The sequence below is a fragment of the Trachemys scripta genome, chromosome 5 (genome assembly GCF_013100865.1).
Source record: "Trachemys scripta elegans isolate TJP31775 chromosome 5, CAS_Tse_1.0, whole genome shotgun sequence".
Classification (NCBI taxonomy): domain Eukaryota; kingdom Metazoa; phylum Chordata; order Testudines; family Emydidae; genus Trachemys; species Trachemys scripta.
The window spans coordinates 110,980,543-111,006,465 of NC_048302.1; the positions used below are offsets into that span (position 1 = coordinate 110,980,543).

At 38.7% G+C, this 25,923-nt stretch overlaps 1 protein-coding gene across 6 annotated transcripts in view; it reads right to left on the reverse strand.

Annotated features, from left to right (window-relative positions):
* Positions 1 to 25,923, reverse strand: part of CPEB2 (cytoplasmic polyadenylation element binding protein 2) — an 84,876-nt gene that overhangs the window by 47,155 nt on the left and 11,798 nt on the right. For all 6 annotated transcript variants that reach the window (XM_034770672.1, XM_034770670.1, XM_034770674.1 and 3 more), the window contains exons 3-4: positions 18,356 to 18,446; positions 10,525 to 10,575 (exon numbers count right to left, since the gene is read on the reverse strand). In XM_034770672.1, coding sequence (XP_034626563.1) covers positions 10,525 to 10,575; positions 18,356 to 18,446 — 142 coding nt within the window. The remainder of the gene's footprint in view (positions 1 to 10,524; positions 10,576 to 18,355; positions 18,447 to 25,923) is intronic.

A 25,923-nucleotide genomic window follows, 5' to 3' on the forward strand; every position in this document is an offset into this window, starting at 1 on the left:
GAATTAAGCAATCCATTTTGAACCAACAAGGAACAAGAGTATTTTAGATTAGTCAAAGTCTGACCGTACAGGCTGTCAGAAGGAGAAACTGGATGATGAGTCCTGTCCTGCTGCTGTGACAACAGGCCTAGAAATAGGGGAGTGGGGGGAGAGATACAGACTCCCTCTGACTGGGGTGGGGGGAGAGATACAGACTCCCTCTGACTACTGGAACATGTCCACTGCTGTCTCAGTCAAGCTGGAGCAATCAGGATCACTCTTGCCCTGTCTTGTCTTATTTTCCCTTTATCTTCTGAATTAATGGAAAGGCAGGGCAAGCATAGAAAAGGCTCTCCCCCAATGGAAAGCATCCAAGATCAAGTGACTGTCCTTTCCCACTCTTGATCAGAAAAGAGATTTTTTGTTGAATCTTGTCACAAAGAGCTCTAACATGGGGCTGACTCTAGCTGGAGAAAATCTCTTACACCACCTGATCCTTTAGTGATCTCTCATGCATCTGAGAACTGCCTCTGCTGAGCTTATCTGTGAACACACTGCTCTCCCCTGCTAGATGCAGAGCCACTGGATAGACCCTGTGAAGAATGCACCAGTACCACAGATTGACTGCCTCAGCACCTATTAGAGAAGAAGGGGTGCCTCTTTATTTGTTGACATACACAGTCATTGTATTGTCTGTCGCTAACTGAACAGTCTTCCCATTTACGAGGAAGAAAAGATATGACAGCCAGAAGAATAGCAAGTAATTCTAAAATGTTTATGTACAAAATTCTTTTCCTGAGACACCAAGTGTCTATGAACTATAAAAGAGTCCAGATGAGCTCCACACCCATTGTTAGATGCAACAGATGTTATGTGCTGGACAGCAAGGGGGATTGAACAGGACCCCCTTGAAAAGTTTATGTCACAGTTTGTCCACCACAAAGAATCTAAAAATGTACTGAGGCATGACAATTAACATATGAAGACTGTCCAGATTTGGCTTGTAAGCTTGAGCCAACCAGTGCTGCTTTGGCCTTACCCTGAGGCACGCAAACAGAATAACATAAGTAATCATTGCCATAAGACCCATCAGACCCAACAAGAAAATCATTGCCTGGAATCAATGACAAATCTCTAAAATAGACTGCACACTATCTTCAGAAGTCTTTCCTCTGGGAGGAAAGCTCTTCCTACTACTGCATTATAGACCATATAAAAACAGATTTCCTGAGATGAGCATAGATTTTACTTTCTTATATTCAGAAATAATCTAAAATCCGTAAAAAGGGAGGTAGTAACCTAGCAGAGGATGTAACCTAGCAGAGGATGTAACCTAGCAGACCTTTGCAGGAAGATGACTTCAGCAGACAGTTTTCTAAATAGGTTTAAACAAATACCGTATCTTCTGAGATGCACTGCTAATACAGAAAAGCTCTGAGAGCTCAAGTGGCAGGATCTCGTACTGACGATGTCTTTGTGCCATCATCAATTGGAAGTATTTCCGATGATTTGGCTGAATTGAAACATCTTTTAAATAGAGAGTAGTGAACGAGTCAATAATTGAAGGTGAGGCAATTATGGAGGCTAGGGTTAGCACTCCAGAATGAAACTTCTCAACAAACCTTTTCCATTTCCTTAAATCTAAAATTGGACATAAACCCTCATCTTTTTTCTAGATCAGGAAATATCTACTAAAACCTCTGACCGCATAGATACTTGGGTACTTTGTTCACAGCACCTTTCAGAAGCAATTTCTGAACTTTTGACAGAAGAATAACCTCATAACCCTGAAAAGGGAAGGATAGGGGAACTGAAAGGAGGTAACTGTTCTAACTGTATTGCATAGCCCTTTACTATTATTTCTAGGACCCACTTGTCCAATGTAATAAGCCTCCAGTTGTTGATAAAATGGATTAGTTTGTCCCCAAACAAAGGGAGAGAAGGACCCTTGATTCTCATGTTAAATCTGAGGCCATTTAGTCAGTGAAGACGAAACAGAGAGCAGATTGCTTCAATTTAGGCCTAGATCTGAATTATTTCTTTTTATGTTGAGACTGAAAAGATGATGTAGTCTGCTGATGTAGGTAACATTTCTGAGATGAAAAATAAGTTGAAGACTGAGGATAAATCGGTCTCTAGTAATGAAAAGGAGGTAGGAGTCTCTTTCTAGGAATAGGATATAAATCAAGTGAACAACAGATCTGGGTCTCTTAAAATGGACAAATTACTAGAAAGGTTACCACCAACAGCACCATCACCCTCAAAGGGGAGATGCTTATCTTTATATTTAGTATCCAGTCTATGCATGCTTTCTCAATGTAACAGCAGATGCCAAAGCTCTGAATGAAGAGAGGCAGGAACATCAAAAGAAGCCCTGAGAGCATGTTTTGCCACATTTTGTTCCTCTGCCGATATTTCACTGGCCAGTCTCCTCTGCACAAACAAAGCCATTTTCTCCCACAAGTGAAACCAGTAATGGGCCATCACTGCCTGCTAATTAGCCACCCTAATCCCTAGAGAAGAAAGAAAAAAACCCTCTCTCTATAACCTGGAGTCAAATGGGCGTGACCAGGCCTAAATCTATTACTGGCTGCTGCAACCATCAGAGAATTTGATGTGGAGTGAGTATGTAAATACTAAAACCCCGCATGTGGTATTTGATAACGTTTATCTGCTTTTTAGAGATTGGGCTATCCCTTGTTAACCTAACAGCTTTAGCTGGTTATAAGAGACCATTCAATTTGGTAAAGAAATTCTATTCTTGGAAGGAGCACCAAAAAAATGTCAAATACTGGATGCAACGCCTCTTCCACAACAATTGAAAGGAAGTTCAAAGTCAATACAATACGATCCATTAATTCATGGATTTGTAAACCATCCTTAGAAGGAGACAATGCAGAATCAATGCCCATATGCTCATCAGGCAATAAATTCTGTATCCACCTGATCCTGCTGAAAAAGAGGAACAAACTGCTCATCCTCTTCCTCAGAAAAAGTTTTAAGGGCCACCAATCTGAGTTGCAGATGCATCTGGTCAAACTGGATCCAAAGATTCCTCAGCAGCTGGATCCTTGTCAATAAGAATGTCACTACTTCATCAATAAGGTGGATGATTCAAGAACTCTCATGGGGTAGCCCAATAAGGTCACTGAGACCAGGAAGACCAGTCTCTCCTATAGATGGGATCTGGGAACATACCTATAGGATTAGAAGACACAAATTGTCCAAAAGATTGAGGAAAGCTAGAAGTAGGCGGCATATATCTGGATGGTTCAGATCTTTTTAACTCTTTCTCCATCCTCATCTAACTGTGGATCCAACTTTAGTTCCACTATGAATTTTACCGGAGAGAGAAATGGTACTGGAGGATGCAGAGACATAAAAAGTGAGAAAGATTTGCCTGGAGATCCTGTCGGAGTCTTAGGAGGAGGCAAAGATGGATCTGGAGAAAGGCTCATAATATCTTCCTCTCTACCCCTCCTTTCAGGTGAAGGAGATTTAGATATCAGAACCAATGAAGTCTCTCTTTTCTCCTCTCCCCCACCTCAGAGCTGATGAACACTCAGATGCTGAAGGGTAACACTCATCTGCCACCACAGCAATAGCTATCTTTTGGATCTGGTATCAGCACCAGAGTAGGAGTGGGCAATGATGCCACTCCTACAGGCTTAGGCATCATTGGATCTGAAGAGAGACTCCACTCCATTACTCTGGAACGTGAAGCCAATTGCAGAACTGACTTTGGTCTCAGAGTAGGAACTGCAGAAGACAAATCCATATCGGATGGATCCAATAAATCTGACCCATGGGATCTGGCACAGCCAACAGAGGCTGTCTCCTCCCTCGTCTTTTTCCGAACCAACATAGTTGGAATCGAGGCTTAATCATAGATTCCTTCATTGTCAATTGACCTGACTGTGCCTTCAAACACCTTACCAGCTTTAATAAAACAGAGACAGAAGCCTGAACCAGCAAAGACATAGATCATGGAATTCTTTATGCACCTTAACCTTACTAGATGAGGCGGTCAGAGCTGAAACAAGCTTAAGTCTTCAAATCAGACAATCTCCTAGAGCCCAGAGGCTTGGCAGCTCCTTTAGTCTGGAACACTTGCAGTCTATTTTGCCTCTCCTCATGCACTTTAGGTATAAGAGTCTGACAAACAGAAGGAGAACAACCTTCACCAAGGCACTTAGGGAATGTCTACACTGCATTTAAAAATTTGCTGCTGGCCCATGCTCATGGAGCTCAAGCTAAGGGACTGTTTAACTGTTGTGTACATGTTTGGTCTCAGGCTGGAGCCTCGACTCCAAGACCCTCTGAGGTGGAAGGGTCCCACAGTTCAGGCTGCAGCCCCAGCTCAAACATCTACACCGCAATTAAGCAACCCCTTAGCCTGAGCCCAAGTCAACTGACACAGGCCAGCTGCAGGTTTTTATTTGCAATTTAGACATATCCTTAAGGTAATCAAGGTGGTCATTTGGTGCTGGAAAGATGGCTGAGCAGAATAAGTGTCTATTAAATCCTGAATTTTTCTTCTTCGGTTTCACTGTCACACGGAAACAAACAACTGTACTAAACTAACTATAACTACAAACCCTAATTAAACTAACATTTCAACTTATCAACAATTATCTAAAACACTAGTATAAGAGGAAAAAACCCCTCAGATCTCAAGGCCAGAGTGGTTCACTTCCATCTGGCACAAGTAGTTGGAAGGAACTGATGTGGTAGAGGGTGCAGCATCCCTTTAAATAGTTTTGCCCTTGGCATGTTCAAAGATGCTGAGAGGAGGGATAGGAGTGGGCCCATGTGCACTGTAACTGGCACTGCCTGGAGCAAGTTATAAATAAAATAAATAAATAATAAAATTTAGGGTTAGTTCTACCATTGTGCCGATTGCTGCAGCCTATTACCCATAACAGGGAATATGTAGAGCCACACAAAGAAGAACCTAGAATACCTGACAAGAATGCCCTTCTATTAAGACAATCAAAATCAGTTAAAAAGCAATCTATGAAATCAGGCTTTTAAATGATTTTTTAATAAGAGCAATAAAACTTGCATATATTTGAGGCTTTTAAAGAATTATAGCTATTATGCGGACTGCTAACTTCCAAACCGATTGGGGAACCAATTCCAATTCCATTGGAATTAACAACAAAATTGCATAGATTTAATCGACGACAAGATCAGTCTCCAGATGTAGATTCTCTCTCTTTATGACAAGGTTACTTTGTTTGAGTAGGCCAAAAGTATAAAGGTCTATTCTCCCAAGATCATTGATTGAAGCAGAGAATCCACAAAATATACCATTGCATAACCTAATGTCTTGTACGGTAAAAGAGCTAGCACAGTGGGAAGAGAGAAGCCTCAAAATTCTAAAGAGGATAGCAGGTTGAAGTTGAATCAAAAATATGAATCTCCTACATTGGATTATATTGAAACATTTGACAGTTGCTCATAAAGTAGTAGCAGCAGTAGTAGTAGAAGAGATTTCCCTTACACCCTCTCAGTTTCATTTAAATCAATGGACATCTGCACGGAGCAGCTTCCAGAACTGGGATATCAAGTTTCTGGTCCTTCCACTGCTATTTTTAAGCCACTGGAACGAATCACTGTTTAAAAAGTGAAGACCTGAAATGAACAGAGGGCCATAGCATCCACAGACAGCCACTTAGTTACAACAGTAACAACTATAACCACAAAGCTAAGTACTTGCTGGAATAAATTTCTTAATATCAAGGACATCTATATGTAATCTAGTTTCCAGCCAAAATTTGGGGATATAGGGTCTGTACTGCCACGTGGTAAATTTTATTTCAACAGTAAACAAGCTGTTTTTCATCCATTAGGGTTTGTCGTCATCTCTAAAAGGGCAGCACATTACCCAAACAGCCTGATTCTCCAGATTTGCCCCATGTGTAATACTCAACTTTTTCTGGTGTAACAGTACCAAATCAGAATACTCCACTCACTTAAAATACTATATTGGAGAATTCTGATTTTGCAGCATTTTATACCCCATTTTGCACAGGTACCAATGACTACACAAGGTGCAAGACAATGGAAAAAAATAAATCATGCCCAAGGCCTCTAATCTTGATACAAAGTCTTCTTACTATGATTGTTTTTTCACCAGCAAAGCTTGGATTCATATTCTCCATTCTCCAATGGCATCAACACACGCTATGTCTACACTTAGCAGCAGCAGGTAAAATATATACATGGCACGCCCCCTTAGCACAGGTATAAAAAGCATTGCCTCACAGTTTATGTTGTTTAACAAGTAAAGACATGCCAGAACATTAGGGTTTATACCCTACACAGCTGTCTACATGTCCAAGCAGTTCCCCCCACCTCTACAATGCTATTTTTAGCAGTGTAGCATCCTGCTGCCTCTCTGCTGTTGGAAACTTTCCCCATCACAGAGAAAGGCTCTGGCAGCAGGGAGGCAGTGGGGAAAAGCTCCAGAAATGGGGAGCTGCTGGAGCCTTTCCGTGCCACAGCAAAAAAGGCTCCAGCAGCAGCAAAAGGTTCTGGCAGAGGGGAAGCAGCAGGAAAAGACTACGGAAGCTCCCTGCCACCAGATCCTTTCCCTGCTCCAGTGAAAGACTCCAGCAGCAGGGAAAGTTGATGCTGGAGACTTTGCCTGCTGCCTCTCCCCTGCCAGAGTCTTTCACTGCCTGCTTTTCATTGCTGTGTGTAGCTACACATACCCTACACATGTCTGTCAATGTAGACAAGGCCACAGTAGCAAAAATAGCTGTACCAAGTCTACACTGCAACTTCCACTGTTATCAGTTCTGATGCAGCTGCACTAATGGAGAATTACAGGTCTACATTTTTTTTAAAGTGTCCACCAGACCCGTGTGTAAAAATTCTGATTTATTATTGCACTTACATGATCCTCTAGCTCTGCCTCTTTCTGTAGACATAAAAAGCAATGTAACCAAAGTTCAAAACATTACAGAAGCATGCCTGCATTGAGAAGCAGATGTTCATGAAGTTTTGACATATGAACATGAACTCTCTAACTTCAGCATGGCTCAGGGAGAGTCAGACCTGTACTCAAAGAAGTACCTTACCTTATAGTTGTTCTTTGATATGTTCTGTACATGTGGATGCAACTTACAATGTGCTGTCACCCTCCACCCCCCATGCGAGTTCAGAAGTTTTATCAGAGGTGTCTACTAGGGGTCGTGCATGCATCCATCATGTCCTCGCACTCCAACAGCTTGTTTGGAGGGCATAAAGGGCAGAATGAGCTTGCCCACTTTTCAGTGGTTCCTTCGCTGCCCAGAGTCCCATGAATAGTCTCCGAGCTGCAGGGATGGAGGACTGGTCATGGGATCCAAATGCAGAACACCTCAAAGAACAAATAGCTACTATAAGATAAGTAACCATTCCTCTTTCTTTGAGTTCCTATGCATGTGAATCTCACTTATGACGTTTAGTAGCAGTTTGATGTTCCAGGTGGTAGGAGCTAGGTGGTTATTTGGAAAAGACTGAAGACTTTCTCTTCCAAACCGAGTATTAGCTCTAGATGCTGACACCAGAGTATAATTGTTGGTAAATGAAGGCACTGAGGACCATGTAGCTGGTCTACAAATTTCAACTATTGGAATACTACTGAAGCACACTGCTGAGGTAGCTTGGGATCTAGTAGAATGAGAAGTCACTGGAACTGGATGTTGTAGCTTATTAACAAGGTATGAAATCTTGATACAGTCCACAATCCATTTACATAATTTTTGAGGGGGGACTAGTCTAACCTTTGATAAATTGCCATATATGATAAAAAGTCTAGGAAATCTCCAGAACAGTCTCAATCTATTAAAATAATAGAAGAGACCCCCCCTGTTATCCAAGGTATGTAACTTTACCTCATCAAGGGATAGTTAAGGCTTTGGAAAAAATACAGTAAGTGTATATATTGACTAATGTGAAAATCACAAACAACTTTTGGGATAAATTTAGAGTAACTATGAGGCCTCATCCTATCTGCATAAAAAAAAAAAAAAAAACCATATGGGGATTTGACGTGAGTGCTTGGATCTCACTTACTCTGCACCCAGAAGTAACTGCCACCAAAAAATTCACCCTTAATGATGGAGGGAGCAAGATGAAAGGGAATCAAATGGAGGTCCCATTAGTGAAGAAAGGGCTAAGCTCAAGTTTCACAAAAGTGGTATCTCTCCTAATGGTGGAAACAATGCAATAGCCCCTTTAGAATCTTTGTGATGGTTCAATGGGAAAAAACTGAGGAACCGTGAGCAGGAGGAGGAAAGGTCATAATTGCAGCGCAGTGAATTTTAAATTGAGCTAAATTCCAGGCTTGATTACTGTTTTTAAAGCAGTAGAGTCTAGAATGAATAGAATAAGATCAACATGATCAAGTTGCCTCACCTTCACCCAGAAGGAAAAATGCTTCCACTTAGCTGTGTATGTTTTCCTGGTTGAAGATTTTCTACATTCCATGAGGATCTCCTGGACCTTGGCAGAACTCCCCCTATTTGTTGATGTTAACCAGACAGTCTCCACGCAATGAGATGAAGAGATGTTTGGTCCAGATGGAGTACGTGCCCAGAATCAGGAGTGGGAGAGTTATGAACCAGTGACTGGAGAGATGCAGTAGTTCTGGATACCAGAACTGGTGAGGCCATGACGGACCCACTAGGATCATTTGAGCCCTATCTTGTTTCACTTTCCTTAGTATCCTGGGGATTAACAGGAACAGGAGAAATGCATAGACTAGATGATCTGACCATGCAATATGAAACGTGTCTGCTGAAACATCCTGTCTGGCCCTCTCAACAACACAACAGAGGGCCCTCTCTGTAATCTCTGGTTGTAAAGAGATCTATTTGCAGAAACCTCTGTGTCCTGAATACTCTGCTACTACTGCAAAGAGCATTCGTTGGCGGATGAATTCTTTTTGTAGCTGATCTGTCGGGGGTTCAATTCCCCTGGAAGATGTCAGAGCTATACGGTGAAGAATGCACCATTCCAACAGTGAAACAACCTCTTGATACAGGTCATCTGATTTTGCTGCCACTTGCTTGTTTAAGTAATACATTGCTATAGAGCTGTCCATCAGGATGTGTACTGCTTGGTGCTTTAAAAGAGGTAGAAACGATTTGCAAGCCTGGTGAATCACCCTCAATTCTAGGATGTTTACGTGAGCTGACAAATCTCCAGTGTCCATAGACCACGAACGTGGAATTGGTTTAGATGTGCACTCCAGTCCTTTCTACATGGGTCAACAATTAACTGTCTTCATGGGCATTATCTGAGTGAAAGAATCCTCAGCAAACATTGTCTGGATCTAACTACCAGCGAAGAGACAACAGGATCATCCACAGGATTGTTACTTGTTGATTCATACCCTGGATGTTTGGACTGAAGAGGCCTCAGTCTGGAGAAACGTGTCATATGAGTACATGAGGCCATTCAAGATGGCAGGCCCTAATGAAATTCATTCTAGGTTACTTAAGCTGAAGCAATATCAGAACAGGTAGCAATTATCTTCAAGAACTCATGGAAGAATTCAGTATCAAACTGGGCGGGCATATCTAATGGAGTCCCACAAGGGTCAGTCTGGGTCCAGTATTATTCAATATTTTCATTATTGACTTGGATAATGGAATGGAGAGTATACTTATAAATTGCAGATGACATCAAGCTGGGAGGGGTTGCAAGCACTTTGAAGAACAGGATTTGAATTTAAAGTGACCTTTACAAATTACAGAATTGGTCTGAAATCCACAATGAAATACAATAATGACAAGTACAAAGTGTTTCACTTAGGAAGGAAAAATTAAATGCACAACAACAAAATGGAGAATAACTGGCTAGGTGGTAGTTCTGCTGAAGAGAAACTGGGGGGTATTGTAGATCACAAATTGCATATGGAGGACACTAAGCTGTTCTGACTTTCTGCTGAGGAGCAGTTAGAAGGAATTGTGGGGTAGGTGGTGTTGCTCTGCCCTTTATGCCCTCATAGATATGGGGGGGGGAAGGGGGCAGGGTGCATACAGAACCCCTTCTGGACACTAGTGCTAAAACTTCTGAACTCCTGGATGCTGCAGGGAAACAAGCACACGGTAAGTGGGGGCTATATGCACAGGAACTTGAAGAAAGCTAGTTCCAAATCTCCTCTCGTACACAAAAGTGTTAGTTCAGACAAACACAGCCTTAGCTGCATAATTCACCACAAAATATACCATGTCAGAAATCCATACTTCCTATTTTTTTAATTCTTGCTTTCTATAAATACTAGATTTTTCTGGTGAACAGAATATTGTTTTCCTTGGGAACAGAAAATAAGAAAACATTTTCATGTGAGAATTTCAAATTTAAAGTAAGCTAGATCTAATTAAAAGCTGTTGTAAGATTAACTCTTACCATTTAATGCTGAAAGATGGTGACAGTCCCTGGAAGATTGTCACTGTTTCTGGATACAGGTAACTCAGTAAAAGAATACAATATTCCATTTTTACATTAACATTTCAGATTTAAGCTAAGCTAGAAATAATTGCTTACCATTTAACATCAGAAGATTGTCAGTCCCTGGATGTGGATAACTCAAGCGACCTTTAAAAAAAAAAAAAGTACCGTGGTTTTAGCTATTACGCTTAAAAAAGAAGAAAAATCACTGCCTACAGTTTAAATATATACTGTATTTTCATTCTGCCTAGGGGACATAAAGAGCTAATATTTAACTCCAAGCACATTAGCAACAATACCCTTGACCCAAGTTAAAGTTGACAAGAACAAACTTCTTAACCTTAATTCTCTGGTCATGAGATCTGCAGTGTGCTTTTGGGATCAGCTCCAATAGGATAAAGCCACTTTTTGTTTCATGCAACACAGAAATAGTGTTGGCTGCTCTAGTGTTCTCTTTCATACTCATTGTGAAAACTTGTTCACATGCACATTGTTTAGCAGAGTCTAATTTTTGCAGTTTGGAATTTCTCCATTGAACCAATGTATCAAAAATCCTGTTATGAGTTTAGATTAAAACATTTAACTTGCTTTTAACTGATTTATAATTGCATCTTGTTATACTTCATATAATTGCTGCATATATTGTTCTTCCCACTAAGTTAGTTTGACAAAACCAAAACAAAACAAGAATGTTTCAATTACTGAATTTTTTTTAAAAGCCTTTAGAATGCTAACATTCTTTAAAGTTTCTTGGAGATTCCTGCTAGCTAGTTTATGGATTAAAAATGTAAAATCATAAAATACAAAAATGTGTTAAAGTAAAAATTATAGGAAATCCTCATATACTCACACCAGGATTTTAAAATATTTATTGCAGCAAACAGGGTCTTGTCAGTTAAATTTGATGGTTAAAGTGTAAAAATGTCTCCTCATTCCAATCTCCTTTTTATTAAAAAAGGAGAAGTTTTCTGTTCACAGGAAGCTGCAAACATGACAGTACTGCAAACTGACCTACACAGAAACTTACAATAGCTGCTCTGTTTAACTGGAACATGCCTTAAAGCACAAGTAAAAAAAATCCCAACATATCCATACATTTTGTTGATATTAAAACATCCTTGCTTTACTATAATCTGAAATCATATAATATTTTTAATTTGAACATTCATTATTATACTGTAACCAGATGATTGCTGAGACAATGAAGGATCCAATCCTGCAGCTTTGTGTATGTGGAACTCACTCTGATTTCAGTGGGAGTTGTGCATAAAAGGACTCAATTACTGAGTAATTATTATTAAAAGATTTTGTGCATATTTGTACCTTTAAAGTATGCATGCACACATACACAAACCAGTAGCCACCCTCACTTTCAAGCTGCCTAACACTTCCCATTATAAGAAAAATTCAGACTTTTTTCCTTTGGAAAACTAAAGCCTCTATGGTTTGCTGCAGGACCTTGAAATTTGGCAGGGGGATACTCCTGATGCCCAAGAAGATATCTTTGTGTCCCAGAAAAGCTTTTTGCTGAAATCTGTTCAAATAGAATTTGGTTTTGGCCTTTTTCTTTAAGAAAAAGAAAACAAACGTGAAAATTACATACCAAAAAACTACAAAAAAGAATATTGATTATAAAGTCAAGTACTCAAAAATGAGAAAATGCCAGAATTAATGATGCTTGGTGCTTAAGTGAATGAATCAGGATTCCATAGGATCCCTGACTCATTTACGTTAGAAGTTGAAGGTGTGTGGTGAATAAGGCAGATGACCGCAGAAAAAAAAAGGATAGTCTTGTGGTTAAGGCAGTTGATTAACACCCCCCAGAGCTCTGTTCTATCCCTAGCTTTGACAGACTTCCTACATAATCATGAGCAAGGCACTTAAACTAAAAAAAAATTCCAGATGCACTTTATGTTCCTCATTTTCTGGGCTCCAAATCTGAGACAACTGAAGTCCACTTTTCAATTGTGTTGAGCATTCACAACAATCAAAGTCAGTGGGAGCTGTGGTTGGTCAGCCCCTCTGGCAGTAAGGCAGTATGGTCTGGAAAAGTGACCACAGAATTGAGAGTGAGGCAGTCCAAAATTCTAATTTTGGCTCTGCTACTGATTCACTGTGTGAAATTGGGCAAGTCACTTGGCCTTTTTGTCTCAGTTCTCCAGTGCTAGTCTATAAGAGGGGGATAATGCTCATCCATGCTCAGCCACAGGGTTGTTGTGAGGACTGATTAATTAATATATGTACAGTACTTTGAGAACATCAACTGCTACAACAAAATCACATCCCTGGATATATCAAGTTGGGTACTCCAAATTAGTGGCAAGTTTTGCAAATTTACTCTTAATGTTCCTGTGCCTCAGTTATCCCTTTGTAAAACAGGAATAATACTTTCCTTGAGATAGAACAGAGAGCAACGTAGTGTCTTAAATTCTAAGCCCCAAAGACAAGCTTATGAAGAAATGAGGAACTTCATTTTTTGTGTAGGGTTGGGATGGTGTTTGTTTGAAGGAGGATAAAAAAAAATATAGAACAGTTATCTTAGGCTAGGTCTACACTACAGCGGGGGGTCGACCTAAGATCGCATAGCTGAAGTTGCGTATCTTAGGTCAACTTACCTGGCTGTGAGGACGGCGGCAAGTCGACCGCTGCCGCGCCGCCGTCGACTCCGCTGCCGCCTCTTGCTGCGGTGGATTTCCGGAGTCGACGGCAAAGCGATCAGGGATCGATTTTATCGCGTCTTCACTAGACGTGATAAGTCGATCCCCAATAGATAGATTGCTACCCACCGATCCGGCGGGTAGTGAAGACGTGCCCTTATTCACCAAGCCTCATTCGTCTTGTGCATTGGTTGCACAGGCAACCTTAATTTGGGCATTTCCTACCTTTGGAGTGCTTGACTTTGCAAGCCTACGAACATTTTTAACATAGCATTTTTGCATATATATTATTATTATAGTTTGATTTTGCAAGTTGCTGTGTGTGGGCAAACCTCAGCACTCGCAGGGAATGCAACTGGTTTAATGGGATTATGTGTGGATGTACAGTTTTTCCCGCATGAAGTCAGTTGCAAGATCAGGGTTTTTTTTAAACAGTTCTCCAATTTCTTTTCAATTTTTTTGAAAGTGGATGTTAATAAAATACAATTATGTTCTTATTAAATGCATGTTTGAGTGGTTAAGCACACTAAAAAGTCAAGGAAAGTTTAAAGAGATACTGTCAATTTGAAATCAGTCAACTAAAAAAGCTAAGAGAAGATTCAGATACTACATTTTCCCATTTCTCTCTATCAACTTTTGTTGTTTTTACAACCATATTTTCCTATTTTCAAAAGTTTCTCTTTACCCTGATGATATATGAAAGACCCACATAAACAGAGGTAGGGAAACTGTGAACCTAAACTCACACAAAGTGCTGTCAAATATATAAATGAAAAAAAGTATTTTTTTCAATCTCTTTCAGTGATCATATGTAAAAAAAATTCAGGTAAAAGTGCAATTTTAAAGTTGATATCTCCTTAAGATTACTCAGCAACATAACTTGGTAGTATGTTGTGTATCTTGTGTATTTTATGAAGTATAAAATGTGCAACACAACACTGCTAATGTTACAAGAGCAACATTAACTTTTAGTAGAGACATTAATATTTGAACTTGCAACCTTACTGTTGCACTAATGCTAATTTTTTTTTTTTGTGTGCAGTTCATTGCCTAAGTTCTCTTTCTCTTATGGTGGAAAAAAGTTATCTGTAAACAGTTACAAATCTGCTGTCTACCCGCCGCGCCGCCCCCTCCCCCCCAACCTCCTCCAGTGAGCATGGTCGATCTGGTGGCTTTCAAAAGCAAGCTCTTCAGGTGTGTTGAGACTAAGTAAGATGCTAGGAATGGAAACTACAAATAAGAAATGCAGATACAGAGAAGCTTTCAATTATATCAAACTCTTTTTTCCATAGGTAAACCTATATTGTAATTTTCCTTTCCTCACTATCTCCTAGTGTCTATTATAATAATCTACTATTCTTGTAATATTCCTAACGATTTCCCCAAGTTTGTTTTCCCTTTATAGAGAAGCACAGAGAAAAATGAGTAATGCCTGTTTACACCTTACAAAATGGGTGTAAAATATTACCACTTATGTAAATGAGTGGCTACTTCTGATTTGGTAATATTTTACATCTATTTTGCACAGGTGTAAGTGGCTACAGGAAAGCACGTAGTGGTGAATGAGGCCTCAAGACTAATATTGCTTCCTTTCAATACAGAACACGTTAAACACACAAGGGGGGGGGGGGGAAGACTCCAGCTTATCCACACTGGAGACACAATTCAGGCTCTTCAACAAAAATAAAAAGAATCCCCAAAGTGACACCATAAGCCACTAGCTTCTCAGTTCTAATGCACTTCCACGAGAAGCATAGTTACTTCTCCAATTGACTGTTAACATGACCTAGTCTAGCATAAGTACACTGAATTGCTTGCTGTTGCAATACCTATAAATCAAGTCTTCTCTGTGCATTTTTGGCATGAGCAAGAAGCAGTTTGGAAAAAACAAAACACAAAAGACCATTTCTAAAAGAAGCAGCCTGGGGACCAATGTTCAGGTACTTCAGCTTGGCTTTTCTCTGATGTTCTCTAGTGCTCCTCAAAACAACTTGAGTCAGATGTTAATAGAAGAATCAGTAAGCAATAGCTTTATAATTTTGGTATATGACCTCACTGTCTTCAGCTCGGATTCTACTGATCTTAAAAAGTTAAGTCTCTAACTTAAATGCTATTTACTAATATTTTGATCTGAAATGCCTGATGGGAAAGCAATATGGATAAAAGATCAATCCAGATGTTAAATGTTACAATCTTATTTTTCTATAGCATTAAGACCATTATAAAAATTTACAAAGTTTAACATCCAGTTTTCAAAGACTTATTTAGATTTACATAAGAATTACATCTTACTTTGATCAGAGACTTTATACTGATTAAACAGAGTAAATAAAGTTAGAACTGCATATTTATAAACATATGCTAGTTCTTAGAACATGTCTGAATTTATCTTACAGTAGTAAATAATTAGATAAAATCCACAGTTCTGTAAATTAATGAGAGCAAAAACAGTGAAATCCCCATTTTCTAACAAATGAATTTTCAAATATAAAATGTAAAGACAAATGCTGTAAACTAGTACATACAAGGTCTGTTCTGCATTCCAATAATCCAAGACAAGATGCTTAGTCATACTCCAGACACTGTAAGCAGCTAAATCTGAAACACGTGCTTAAAATTCCAAGGACTTTCATTTTACCACTGCAGTACTACATAAAAGATGCATTGTTTTGTTTAAATTTACAATTGAAAAAACTTGCCATAAAAACATTGTTATAACAAACCATACTATTTACCAAGAGATTTTATTAAGTAGTCACATTCTACAAATAAACATGCCAGGTTTGTCAGTTAACTTTAGAAATATTGTGATGGGCAAGACACTTGAAGAGAATTTGGCTACCGAGACACTGTTGTAGGGTCTGAACTAACAAAAACTAAGGTTTTGTAGCTTCTTTTGTCCTGCACCTTAAAAAGGATGATTGAAGTTGCCAAAAATCAAACAAATGACACGTGGAGACTGCAAAAAGTAAAGGGGGTGGAAGATAGGTTTTAAGCTATTCTTGTGAATGTCACTTTTTCTCCCATTTACTCTTAAGGAATAGAATTGAAGAATGCTTTATGTTAATCAATAAAATTTATCCTTTCACTTTGAACAAGTAATATATTTCCCAAAGAGAAGCAATATCTTGATCAAAATATTTACTTCAAACAGATGTACTCAACTACTCAATTTAAATTCAGTTGGTGAGTGTGGATTATTCTCTGCCTCTCAAATAAAAGCTTTTCCTTTTAATCCACCTTTATATTTGACTTTCAGAATGCATGCTCAGACATTAATCAGTTTTAGTACATTTACGAACATCAGCAGCCATATTATGAAAATGCCATTATACGTATGGCAATGTGTAGGCCAAAACTTTAGGATCAGAGATTTAAAGACCTACATTTATATTTAGGCCTCTACTGACTTAATTTTTAGAAGCACAGAATGTCTACACCTCCTACTGAATTCATCATATTTTCAGAAGTTCCTAAATTGGAAGTGTTAACTTTAAGCACACTGGTTTTAAAATTTTATCTTTAGTCTTAGTGAAGATGCAATATGCCACAATCAGTGCAGCACAGTATCATGACAGTGTAGATGTGGGGCAAACGGAGGGTTAAGTTATACTGTAGCAGCACATCCAAAGTGCACATCCCCAGATGGAGTTTGAACAATCAAGTTATTCTGATTGAAATTACAATAATTTTTTTGAAATGTAGACTAGACTTCTAGGTAGGTTTTGAAAACTTCCAACAAAACAGGTAGCTAAGATGTAACATGATTTATTGAGAAACAGAGGATTTGTCACCTAAGAAGGAGAAGTGTGGCGATTTGTGGTTGCTTAAAGATAGGCAATGTCTAAGGTCTTTTGGGCAGGGACTATCTCTTAATATGTGTTTGTACGGTACCTCGCACAATGTGAGCCTTATCAAAATTGAGGCCTCTGTGTTAATGTAAGATAAATAATTAGGAATTTCTGGAGGTAGAAAATGAGTGGATGAGCACAGACTACCATACATGAATAGTAATTACTTCTAACCATACCTAGTTCTGAACCTAATTTCTTTGAATGAGAAAAGGCACTTTTCTTGTAGTGAGTACTAAATGCATAGCAAGTTTGAAGTCTTTAAACACGTCTAAATTGGAGGAGAAATAGTTTAAACATCGCACAAAAAAAGAAATAACATTTCATTTGCACAACTCAGATGGCTTGGGTTTATTCAAAACTTTAAAAATAAATCCTTTAGGCTTAGATTAAGACTGTTAAAATTCTTTTGTACTGAATTTTTAAGTCATTACACAGTGAAAACAGGAATTAAAATTGAAGTCCACAAACTAACTATAAGGTCACTGCCGTGGCCCTATGATTTCAATGAAGCACATCGGAGGAGAGGAAACAACTTTCCAAAAGTTCAGAAATGAACTAGCTGCACTTTTAACCTCAAAGAAACAGGTTACTCTCTCCTGTTTTGGAAAAAAAAGTTTACAGGACAGAATTGAGTTATGTGTGTTAAAACACACATGTAGTTAAGCTATAATTTTACTACAATTCCAATACTTTTCTATTACCAATGGTATGAAACTAGAGTTCTTATTTCTTACAAGTCTGAGGAATTTTAACTTCAGATTAAGAATAATTTATGTATGCACTAGTACCAGGAGCCAAGAATGTGTCTTCACATTTCACTCAATCAATTTGAAATTATCCTCAAAAAGAGTGGACAAAAAATGTCTAAACATACCAAGAGAGAGAAGATGAACGAGGTAAAGGTGTTAACTTCCCACTTGACCTTGAATAGTCTCTTGCAACATGTATTAACTCCTTATCAATTCTACCTTGTATTCTGTGATACTCTAAGTACCTTTCCCAGACCTGAAGAAGAGCTCTTTGTAAGCTTGAAAGCTTGTCTCTCTCTCCATCAGAAGTTGGTCCAATAAAAGATATTACCCTCATCCATCTTGTCTTACTAATATTTTGGGACCAACACGGATATATGAACACTGTAAATGTTTGAAGGCAGAAATATGTTGCAGCTGAAGAGTGACTTTTCGAGTCAGCCGGGCTCTTGAAGTAAACTACTTTATTTCTAGTAAAACTATAAAGATATCAATATTGTAAACTGTAAATCTACCATAAATATATTTTGCCTATAAATATAGATTATAATATATATTTGAAATGATGCTTTCTATGGGTTGAAGAAGCAATTCAGCTACCAATTCAAAATGAATCTAAATTAACAAAGAATGGGTGACATTTTCTTTAGTTAGCATAGTAACATACCTTTAAGCGGATCGTGCTCTGCTCTCATGATGTCAATAAGAGAGTTTTCCAATGAGTGCATATTCAGACTGTCATACATTCTATTTCGATCCTAAAAGGGAACAAAATTTCTTAGTACTGGAGTACAAAAATTGTACTTTTTAAACATGGAAACTTGACAGGAAGACAGACTACTTTGAGGTAGTGCACTCATAATGTGGTGATGGATGGCAGTGTAAAAGCCAAAGATGGTGAAAATGGACTATTGCTTGTTAGTCTGAATATAAATTTCCTGAAAGTAGCTTTTATGGCATCCAAATATAAAACCAGAGATACACTTTGAATCTGGAAAAGATATAGTTCAACGTCTTTTCCTTCACATCAAGTTCTATACACATTATACATACATACATACACACACACACACTTAAAGAATATTATCAAGTCTGCAAAATCAAACACTCAAAACTTAAGAAATGCCACAATTAAGACTGTACAGCCTCAACTCAAGGCCCTTTTGTGTATGCATAATGATAAACATTTAATTACATGACCACATAATTTTTTTTTAACGGACCCCCTGCCTCATTCAGTGCACAGGATGGACCTGCTCTAGGGATGAATCAGGTGTATATAGTGAAGACTTGTCTGTAGGATCTTATCACAGAGTTCACCACTTACTTCTGGCTCATCTCTCTGTCTCTCTCTCAATACTCGACTGCTCCCTTCCTGGTCTCTCAAAATGGATGGGTAATTTTGTTAGGGACTCCTGCTTCCACAAACTCCTCCATGAGTTTCACAGCTGTCTCTAAGGTGACGGGCTGGTGTCTCTGCACCCAAATCCTCAGCAAGACACTGCCTCTTTGTAGCTTGGCCCTCTGGCCAGGCCACAATAATTTTTGCTTTCTAGGATTTCAACATCCATCTGGCCCACCTACCACTCCGAGTTCCAGCTCAGAGACCCTATCACTAGCAACCATGGCATATGAAATCCCAGACTCTGTTGCTGTTTTCCTGGTCTCCTTCTTACTTTTCCTTATCTTCTGTCCTACCCTTAGGTTACCACCGGAGCATTCCCATCTCCCTGTGGCTATTTCACCCCCCGCCCCTCTCGGGTTTTTGCCAGAGTCTATAATCCAAATCAGGATCCCAGGGCTTACTCTCCTCCTAGACCTCCTTCCTCCTTGTCTCTTGCCAACTTCCCTCTTCTCTGGGGAAAGACTGCAGAGTTCCTTCTTATAACCCTCTCTTATCACCATCTTCCTCTCTTTATGACTGTCCCAGCTCCTCTGCCACTTGGGTTTCATCAGCCATTAGGCTTTACCAGCCCTAACTCTCCTCCAGATGCAGCCTGTCACAGGGTTAATTGGCTCTTTTTACTTAGTCAAGCCTTGTGTGGAGTAGACACCCCAACACAAACTCTGAATTCAATTTTCTGGAAAAGTTGGAAGGTGTATACTGAACGAGGCAGAGGATTATGAAGAAGGATGGTGCCATGGTTAGAGGCTGAATGCTGCCCTGAGAATTGTCTTTCCTCTCTGCCTCTGCCACAGAGTTCCTATATTATGTTGGGCAAGTCACTTAAAGCAAACATTTCACAGGTGGCCATTAACTATGCGCTCCTCCTTTTTGGGTATGTGACTCACGACTCTGTAGTCTCATTTGGAGAAGTGTTAAATGCTCATAGCTGCAACTGAAGTCTGGGGAGTTGTGCTTTGAATATATGAAGTTCTTTAATAGACTGAAAAAAAAAATCAGATCCTAGGTGTCTCAAATTGAGCAAAGTTATTGTATAATTTTTACCTTAATCTCTGTGCTTCAATTCGCCATTTGTAAAATGGGGATAAGTATACCCCCTCATTTCACAGTGGGGAGGGCAACAAAATTAATTCATTGATATTTGTGAACCAGATACCATAGTGATGAGCACCACAGAAAACCCCCAGAGGAAATTAATAACTCCGTCTTTGGAGTAGGGTTTGAATAGGGTGCAGTAAATAAAGCACGGGTCCACTCATTGAACAATGTAGAAAAGGAGAATACTGAATAGCTGCTCACTAAGTGAGCATCATTTGTTGTGTGCACTGAATGAGACAAGAAAAAAAAGTTTAATAATTTCATTAAAGACTATATTATTGAAAATGTACAAAAGGAACAGGTTAAGATTGCACAGGCAATAAGCTTGTCCTACAGAAGCAACAAAGTGTGCACCCTCTAGTTTTACAACTTTTAGCATATTAGAGCTGGTTGGAAATTTTCCCCACCAATGTTTTTCAACAAAAAATGTAGGTTCCCGGGGGAGGGGGGGGGGGAAGGGGATCAATTTTCCCACAGGAAAACTATAGGAACTGTATTTTCAGTGATAGCTAAATAAGTTAGAAAAAAGTCTTTAACATACAACATACAACTTCTGATTTACTGGCTAGGAAGCTACAGATAGAATACTATACTTAAACATATCTGAAAATACCAGTAAGATTTTGAAATTCGTAACCAGTAGTATGGACTATGCAACTAGTTGCTGTTATTCAAGTATTTGTGGCTCATGTGGCAATTAATACATCTATGTAACAAAGTTCTAGTTCAAGTGTCTTACAGTTTAGATTCTTTTGGTTAGAATATTGCCACATGACTATAGAGGTGAGAGAAGGAATAAAGTTCTTCCTGTTAAAGGCAGATTGTGACACTAGCTCTTTTTGGGGTGGTGACAATATACAGGGGTCATAGTCCTGCCCTTATATCACTCCATTTTGTGATATAAGGGCAGGACTAACCCTAAGCATGTCTTGCCCCCGCAAGGAAGTTTAAAAAGTGTGGGAGGAAGGAAGAAAGGACCGTTGTACCACCGTGTCCACTATGCCCCTGAGCAAGACCAGCCACAAAGTGGTCTTAAAATGTTTATCATTCATTTTTAAAACATCTGAAAACAAAAAGCACCTAATCACTGCACAAAAAAAACATACAACACTAGCTAGGACACCAAAATAAATAGCTAGAAATCTAATCTGGCCAAATCCTAACCTACTACAAAGTAATAAAGCCTACAAAATACACAAACCTTTAGCCTTGCCTTGAAAGATGCCACCAATGAGCTTTGGCAGACATCCAGGGAGTAAGCATTCAAAATTGACAGGCCACTCCTAGCCATACATTCAACTATACAGTGTAATCAGCTAGGCTCAAACTTGACTATCTCAAGGAAAATAGAAATTTCTTGGGGTACAGGGCCCAATTTTAGGTCTTTGTTCAAGTAAATTTTATCAGCGTAAAAGTTTGAAACATACTCCCTAAATAGGCAGCCAATACAGCTTTACAGAGCGCAGGTATCAAGTGTAGGCCTTTGCTCTCTAAGGCAGCACCAAAAAGTGTTGCTATAATAAGAAGTCTGTGTGTATGTAAGTCACCACATCAAGCTCGATGTCCAGAAGGAAAGGTTACAACTAGTTCTTTGAAAGTTCTTTCATGTTCAGCTTAGTCAAGTGACTCATGTTACAAATCTTCTTGTATCCATTCATCAATTTGCTGAAGTAGTGACAATGCAGACAATGAATCAGTAATATGGAGAAAATATCTTGCAAGTATAATACTTTGTGTTAGCCTGATGTTTTTTACAAAAACTTTGTCAAAGGTGACTTTGAGACTAACAGACCGATCAACCACAGAGAATAAAATAGAGTAAACAATACTGTGCTTGTAGAGACTGCAGAATACGTTAGTTTGAACATTAATAAACTATTGAGATGTCTAAAGCAGCTGATAATTATACAAGAAATAGATAAGTTCTGGAAAAATGCACCATGAAACCAACAATACACCTGCATCAATGATGTTTTCATCCTCTTGACAGAAGACCTAAGCGCTCTCATAGATTTCTATCTATCTCCGCCCTTCCATCAAACTCTCTAGAACACTGTCACACTAGCGTCAGTTTCTTGGACAGTACAATTAGCTTAAACAATGGAACCCTACTAACAACCATATCAAGAACCCACCAATCACCCCATACGTACCAAAATCTCTTATCTACAGACATGCACTCAGATATCTCAGAATTTGCTCTGAAGAGAAAGTCCAGGATACACACCTAAACACACTTAAAGCCACCTTCACTAAACCAGGACACTCCACCAGAGAAGTAGATCACATCATGGAATGGGCCACGCAGATACTCTGGAAAAGCCTACTTCAACACAGAAAAAAAACCCACTGACAGCAAACCCCTGATTGTCACTACCACCTCACACTGGAACCCATACAGGGGATCAAATAATTACAATCCATATTTGATGGGAATTACATCCTGAAATAAATCTTTCCCAAACCCCCTCTACTGGCCTTCAAACCACCCTTCAACCTCACCAAGGTCATCATCAGATACAAACTTCCCACAGACCACAACACCAACTCCAAGTGGCACCCGACCCTGCCAGAACAACAAATGAAAAATCTGCAAACATATCTCCACTGCTAAAACGATCAATACTCTGGCACAACACACCTTCCAAGATTCATAGGTCCTACATATACTTATCACAACTTGTGGTATACCTTATCAAGTGCATTAAATGTCCCAACAACTATGTGGGGTGAAACCAGACAATCACTACATTCTCAAATGAAGTCACACAGGAAAATGATAAAAGACAAAAAACACCGTATCACCCACAGGAGAACACTTTTCACAAAGCAATCACTCCATAGCTGATCTTTCAATACTCCTCCTCCAAGGAAACTTGCACAACACCTTCAAAAGATGATCCTGGGAACATACATTCATAACTGCTAGGCACCAAAAACCACTGCCTCAATGTGGACACTGGTTTTATGGCTCATTACAACAATCTCTAACACCCCAACCTCCTGCTACCTTAAACTGCCCACTTCTAACCCTTGACGCATAGCAATCTATCACTCAGTTGACCACTTCATTTCACGTGACCACCTACTGTGTGTTACCCTTTATGAGTCACGGTCTATTCTGATTTGTAGTTAGCTCAGACACTCTGCTTCCTTCCCCAGACCTGAAGATCTCTCAAAAGCTTGTACCTTCCACCAACGTAAGTTGGGCCAATAAAAGATAATTACATAAACTACTTTGGGTCGCCAAGAATTTTTCACAAGCATTGTAATGAGTTTCTTGTATTACAAAAAATAGCACAGTGAATTTGTTGCCAGATTCTCTTATTAGCTTTTCATTGTCTTGAATATAGAAGTGCTTGAATCCTGCTTGATCTAATCTTCTGGTGCTTCAATAGCTTCTCAGTTTCAAAATACAACATAATGAACTGAAATTGAAAGTTTACACCAAACCAACTTAGTCTCAAATTTACCCTCAATTCCCCTACAAGCTATAATTGGGTTCATTTTAAGGCTCTTACAATAAGGAAAATATTTTAGAGAAAACTTGATCTGTCAGCTGACTTTTCAGAAGCTATGTTTACAAGTTCTTTACACAGTAGAAGCATCAAGTATTCTAACTATCAGATGCAATATGTCACTAGAAGTCCTGTCAGTCAACTTAGCACAAAGTAGTACACTAACAGAATACATTTTCAGAGGTTAAATTTTTCAGTAGATCTAAAACTAGGGGGACGGGACTTTACATTTTCTCTAAGGCACCAATCTCACCACTAACTGAAAAAGCATATACAAATTAGTCAGTTCATTTTTACCTACCCCCTGGATTTCATGCATTTATTGATTCCACCAAACTCAACCCTATTTCTAATAATCTCTCTTTCACACTTTGTTTACAACTTAGTTTCCTCCAACCTTTCTCATTTAAAAAGAACGTATCAAGTGTGGTCTTCCTGGATGAGGAGATCTGAATGTTACTACTTCTAGACTGGAGTTAACAAGGCCCTTTCTTCAGCCACCCAGATAATACTGCTAGCATAATGTGCAATCTTACTTTGGAGGCAGTGTGCTGCTTCTCGGATCACCAATGGTCAAGGAAGTGAAGGACCATATTTGATTCCCAACTAATACAAGTCTTCAAAACAAGGCCCTCTATTCCTTTCCATTTCTGATACATTCCACTAGCACCAGCAAAACTGATAAGAATTGACTCTAGGAAAATGCTATGTACATCATCACATTTGCAATTTTGTCCTAGAATTCTCCAAATCATTTAAAAAAATGTGTGAAAGAGAAGTGGAGTTCTCATGGTACCATATGCAATTTAAATCCTCTTTTTCCCAGAGCCATTGTTCTCAGTAGAATGTATTTAAGACTTCTAAATAAATCCACACACAAGTTACGCAAATACTATCTTGGCTTTGCACTTCTCTAAGTAATTAATTACTCCGATAAGTTCAATACACACTGCAGGTACATCTCACAATGCTCTTTAGATGTCACTATTAGGCACAATGCAATTAGTCTAGGAAACCATGGGAAAAAAATCTAAACTATCGTAAGCAGCCTTTGCTAATCTTTGGCCAAGGTTCTCAAAAATGAATGATTAAAGTTAGGCTCCCATTTAATTTTAGGAAGATGTTCTAAAATCTTGGCCTTTAAAAGCGTTTCAGATGAGTTAAAAATACACTAAAAAACACAAATCCTTTCAGAAAACCTTATTCAAACAAATCTTGATGTTCTGAGGAAGCCTACCATGATCTGCTTCATAATAAAGCAAACATAATATAATGAAAAAGAAAATGATCTTAAGAGTCAGATCTTTTGGTGAAGAACAAGATTTTATAGTGAATTCAACTCTTGCTACACCAAAAACATTAATTTAAATGATTTTAAGCTAACTTTGTCCCATCTGTTTCACCCTCTTCCTAATCAACCTTAAACTCAAAAAGATCTTAGTTTCTATACACAAAATAATTAGTGACTTTCAATAAACTATATGTATGTTTCTATTACATTTTGTTAAAGCTTGGAGACAATGGGTGAGTACCAATAAAGTGAAATGTCCAACTTACCTTCCTAAAAATGCACTGTTTGTATTTCTATACATGTACATTGGTAGAGGACTCCCCATCATAATCATATTGGTTAAGCATATATTATAAAAACATCAAATGTATATCCTAACTAGAAAAATAAAAATAATTGAAAGCTTGAAGACATTAAGGATCCATAACATAGTCATAGGCATCCTGCTGAGACAATAAACTTGTCAGTACATACTGAGAAACTGCAAATGTAAAGCCTATCACTCATTATAGTTTAGCTCTATGGAAACTGGACGGAAGGCTTACAGAAAGTAGAAACAAGAAATTACCTCAGTAAGGAAAGTAGGTTACCACTACCCACACCACATAAAATAGCTAACAAATAGAACATTTAGCAGATATCTAGGGGCAGTCATCCTGAAAACACCAAACATGTTTTCAAGTTAAGATCACATTATTGCATATATAAATATTCACAGAAAAGGTCCAATAACAAAATGACAGTTCTGTAACCCAGCAATACAAGTCATTTTTGCTGAAATATTTATCTATGCAGACATATAGCATTCACTACATCCACCCCAAAGTGGTCCAGGTTAAGAAAAGACATTGACACACTGGAAGCAACCCAGACAGACTACAAAGATGATTAAAGGCTTGGCAGGATTGACCCATGAGGAAAGC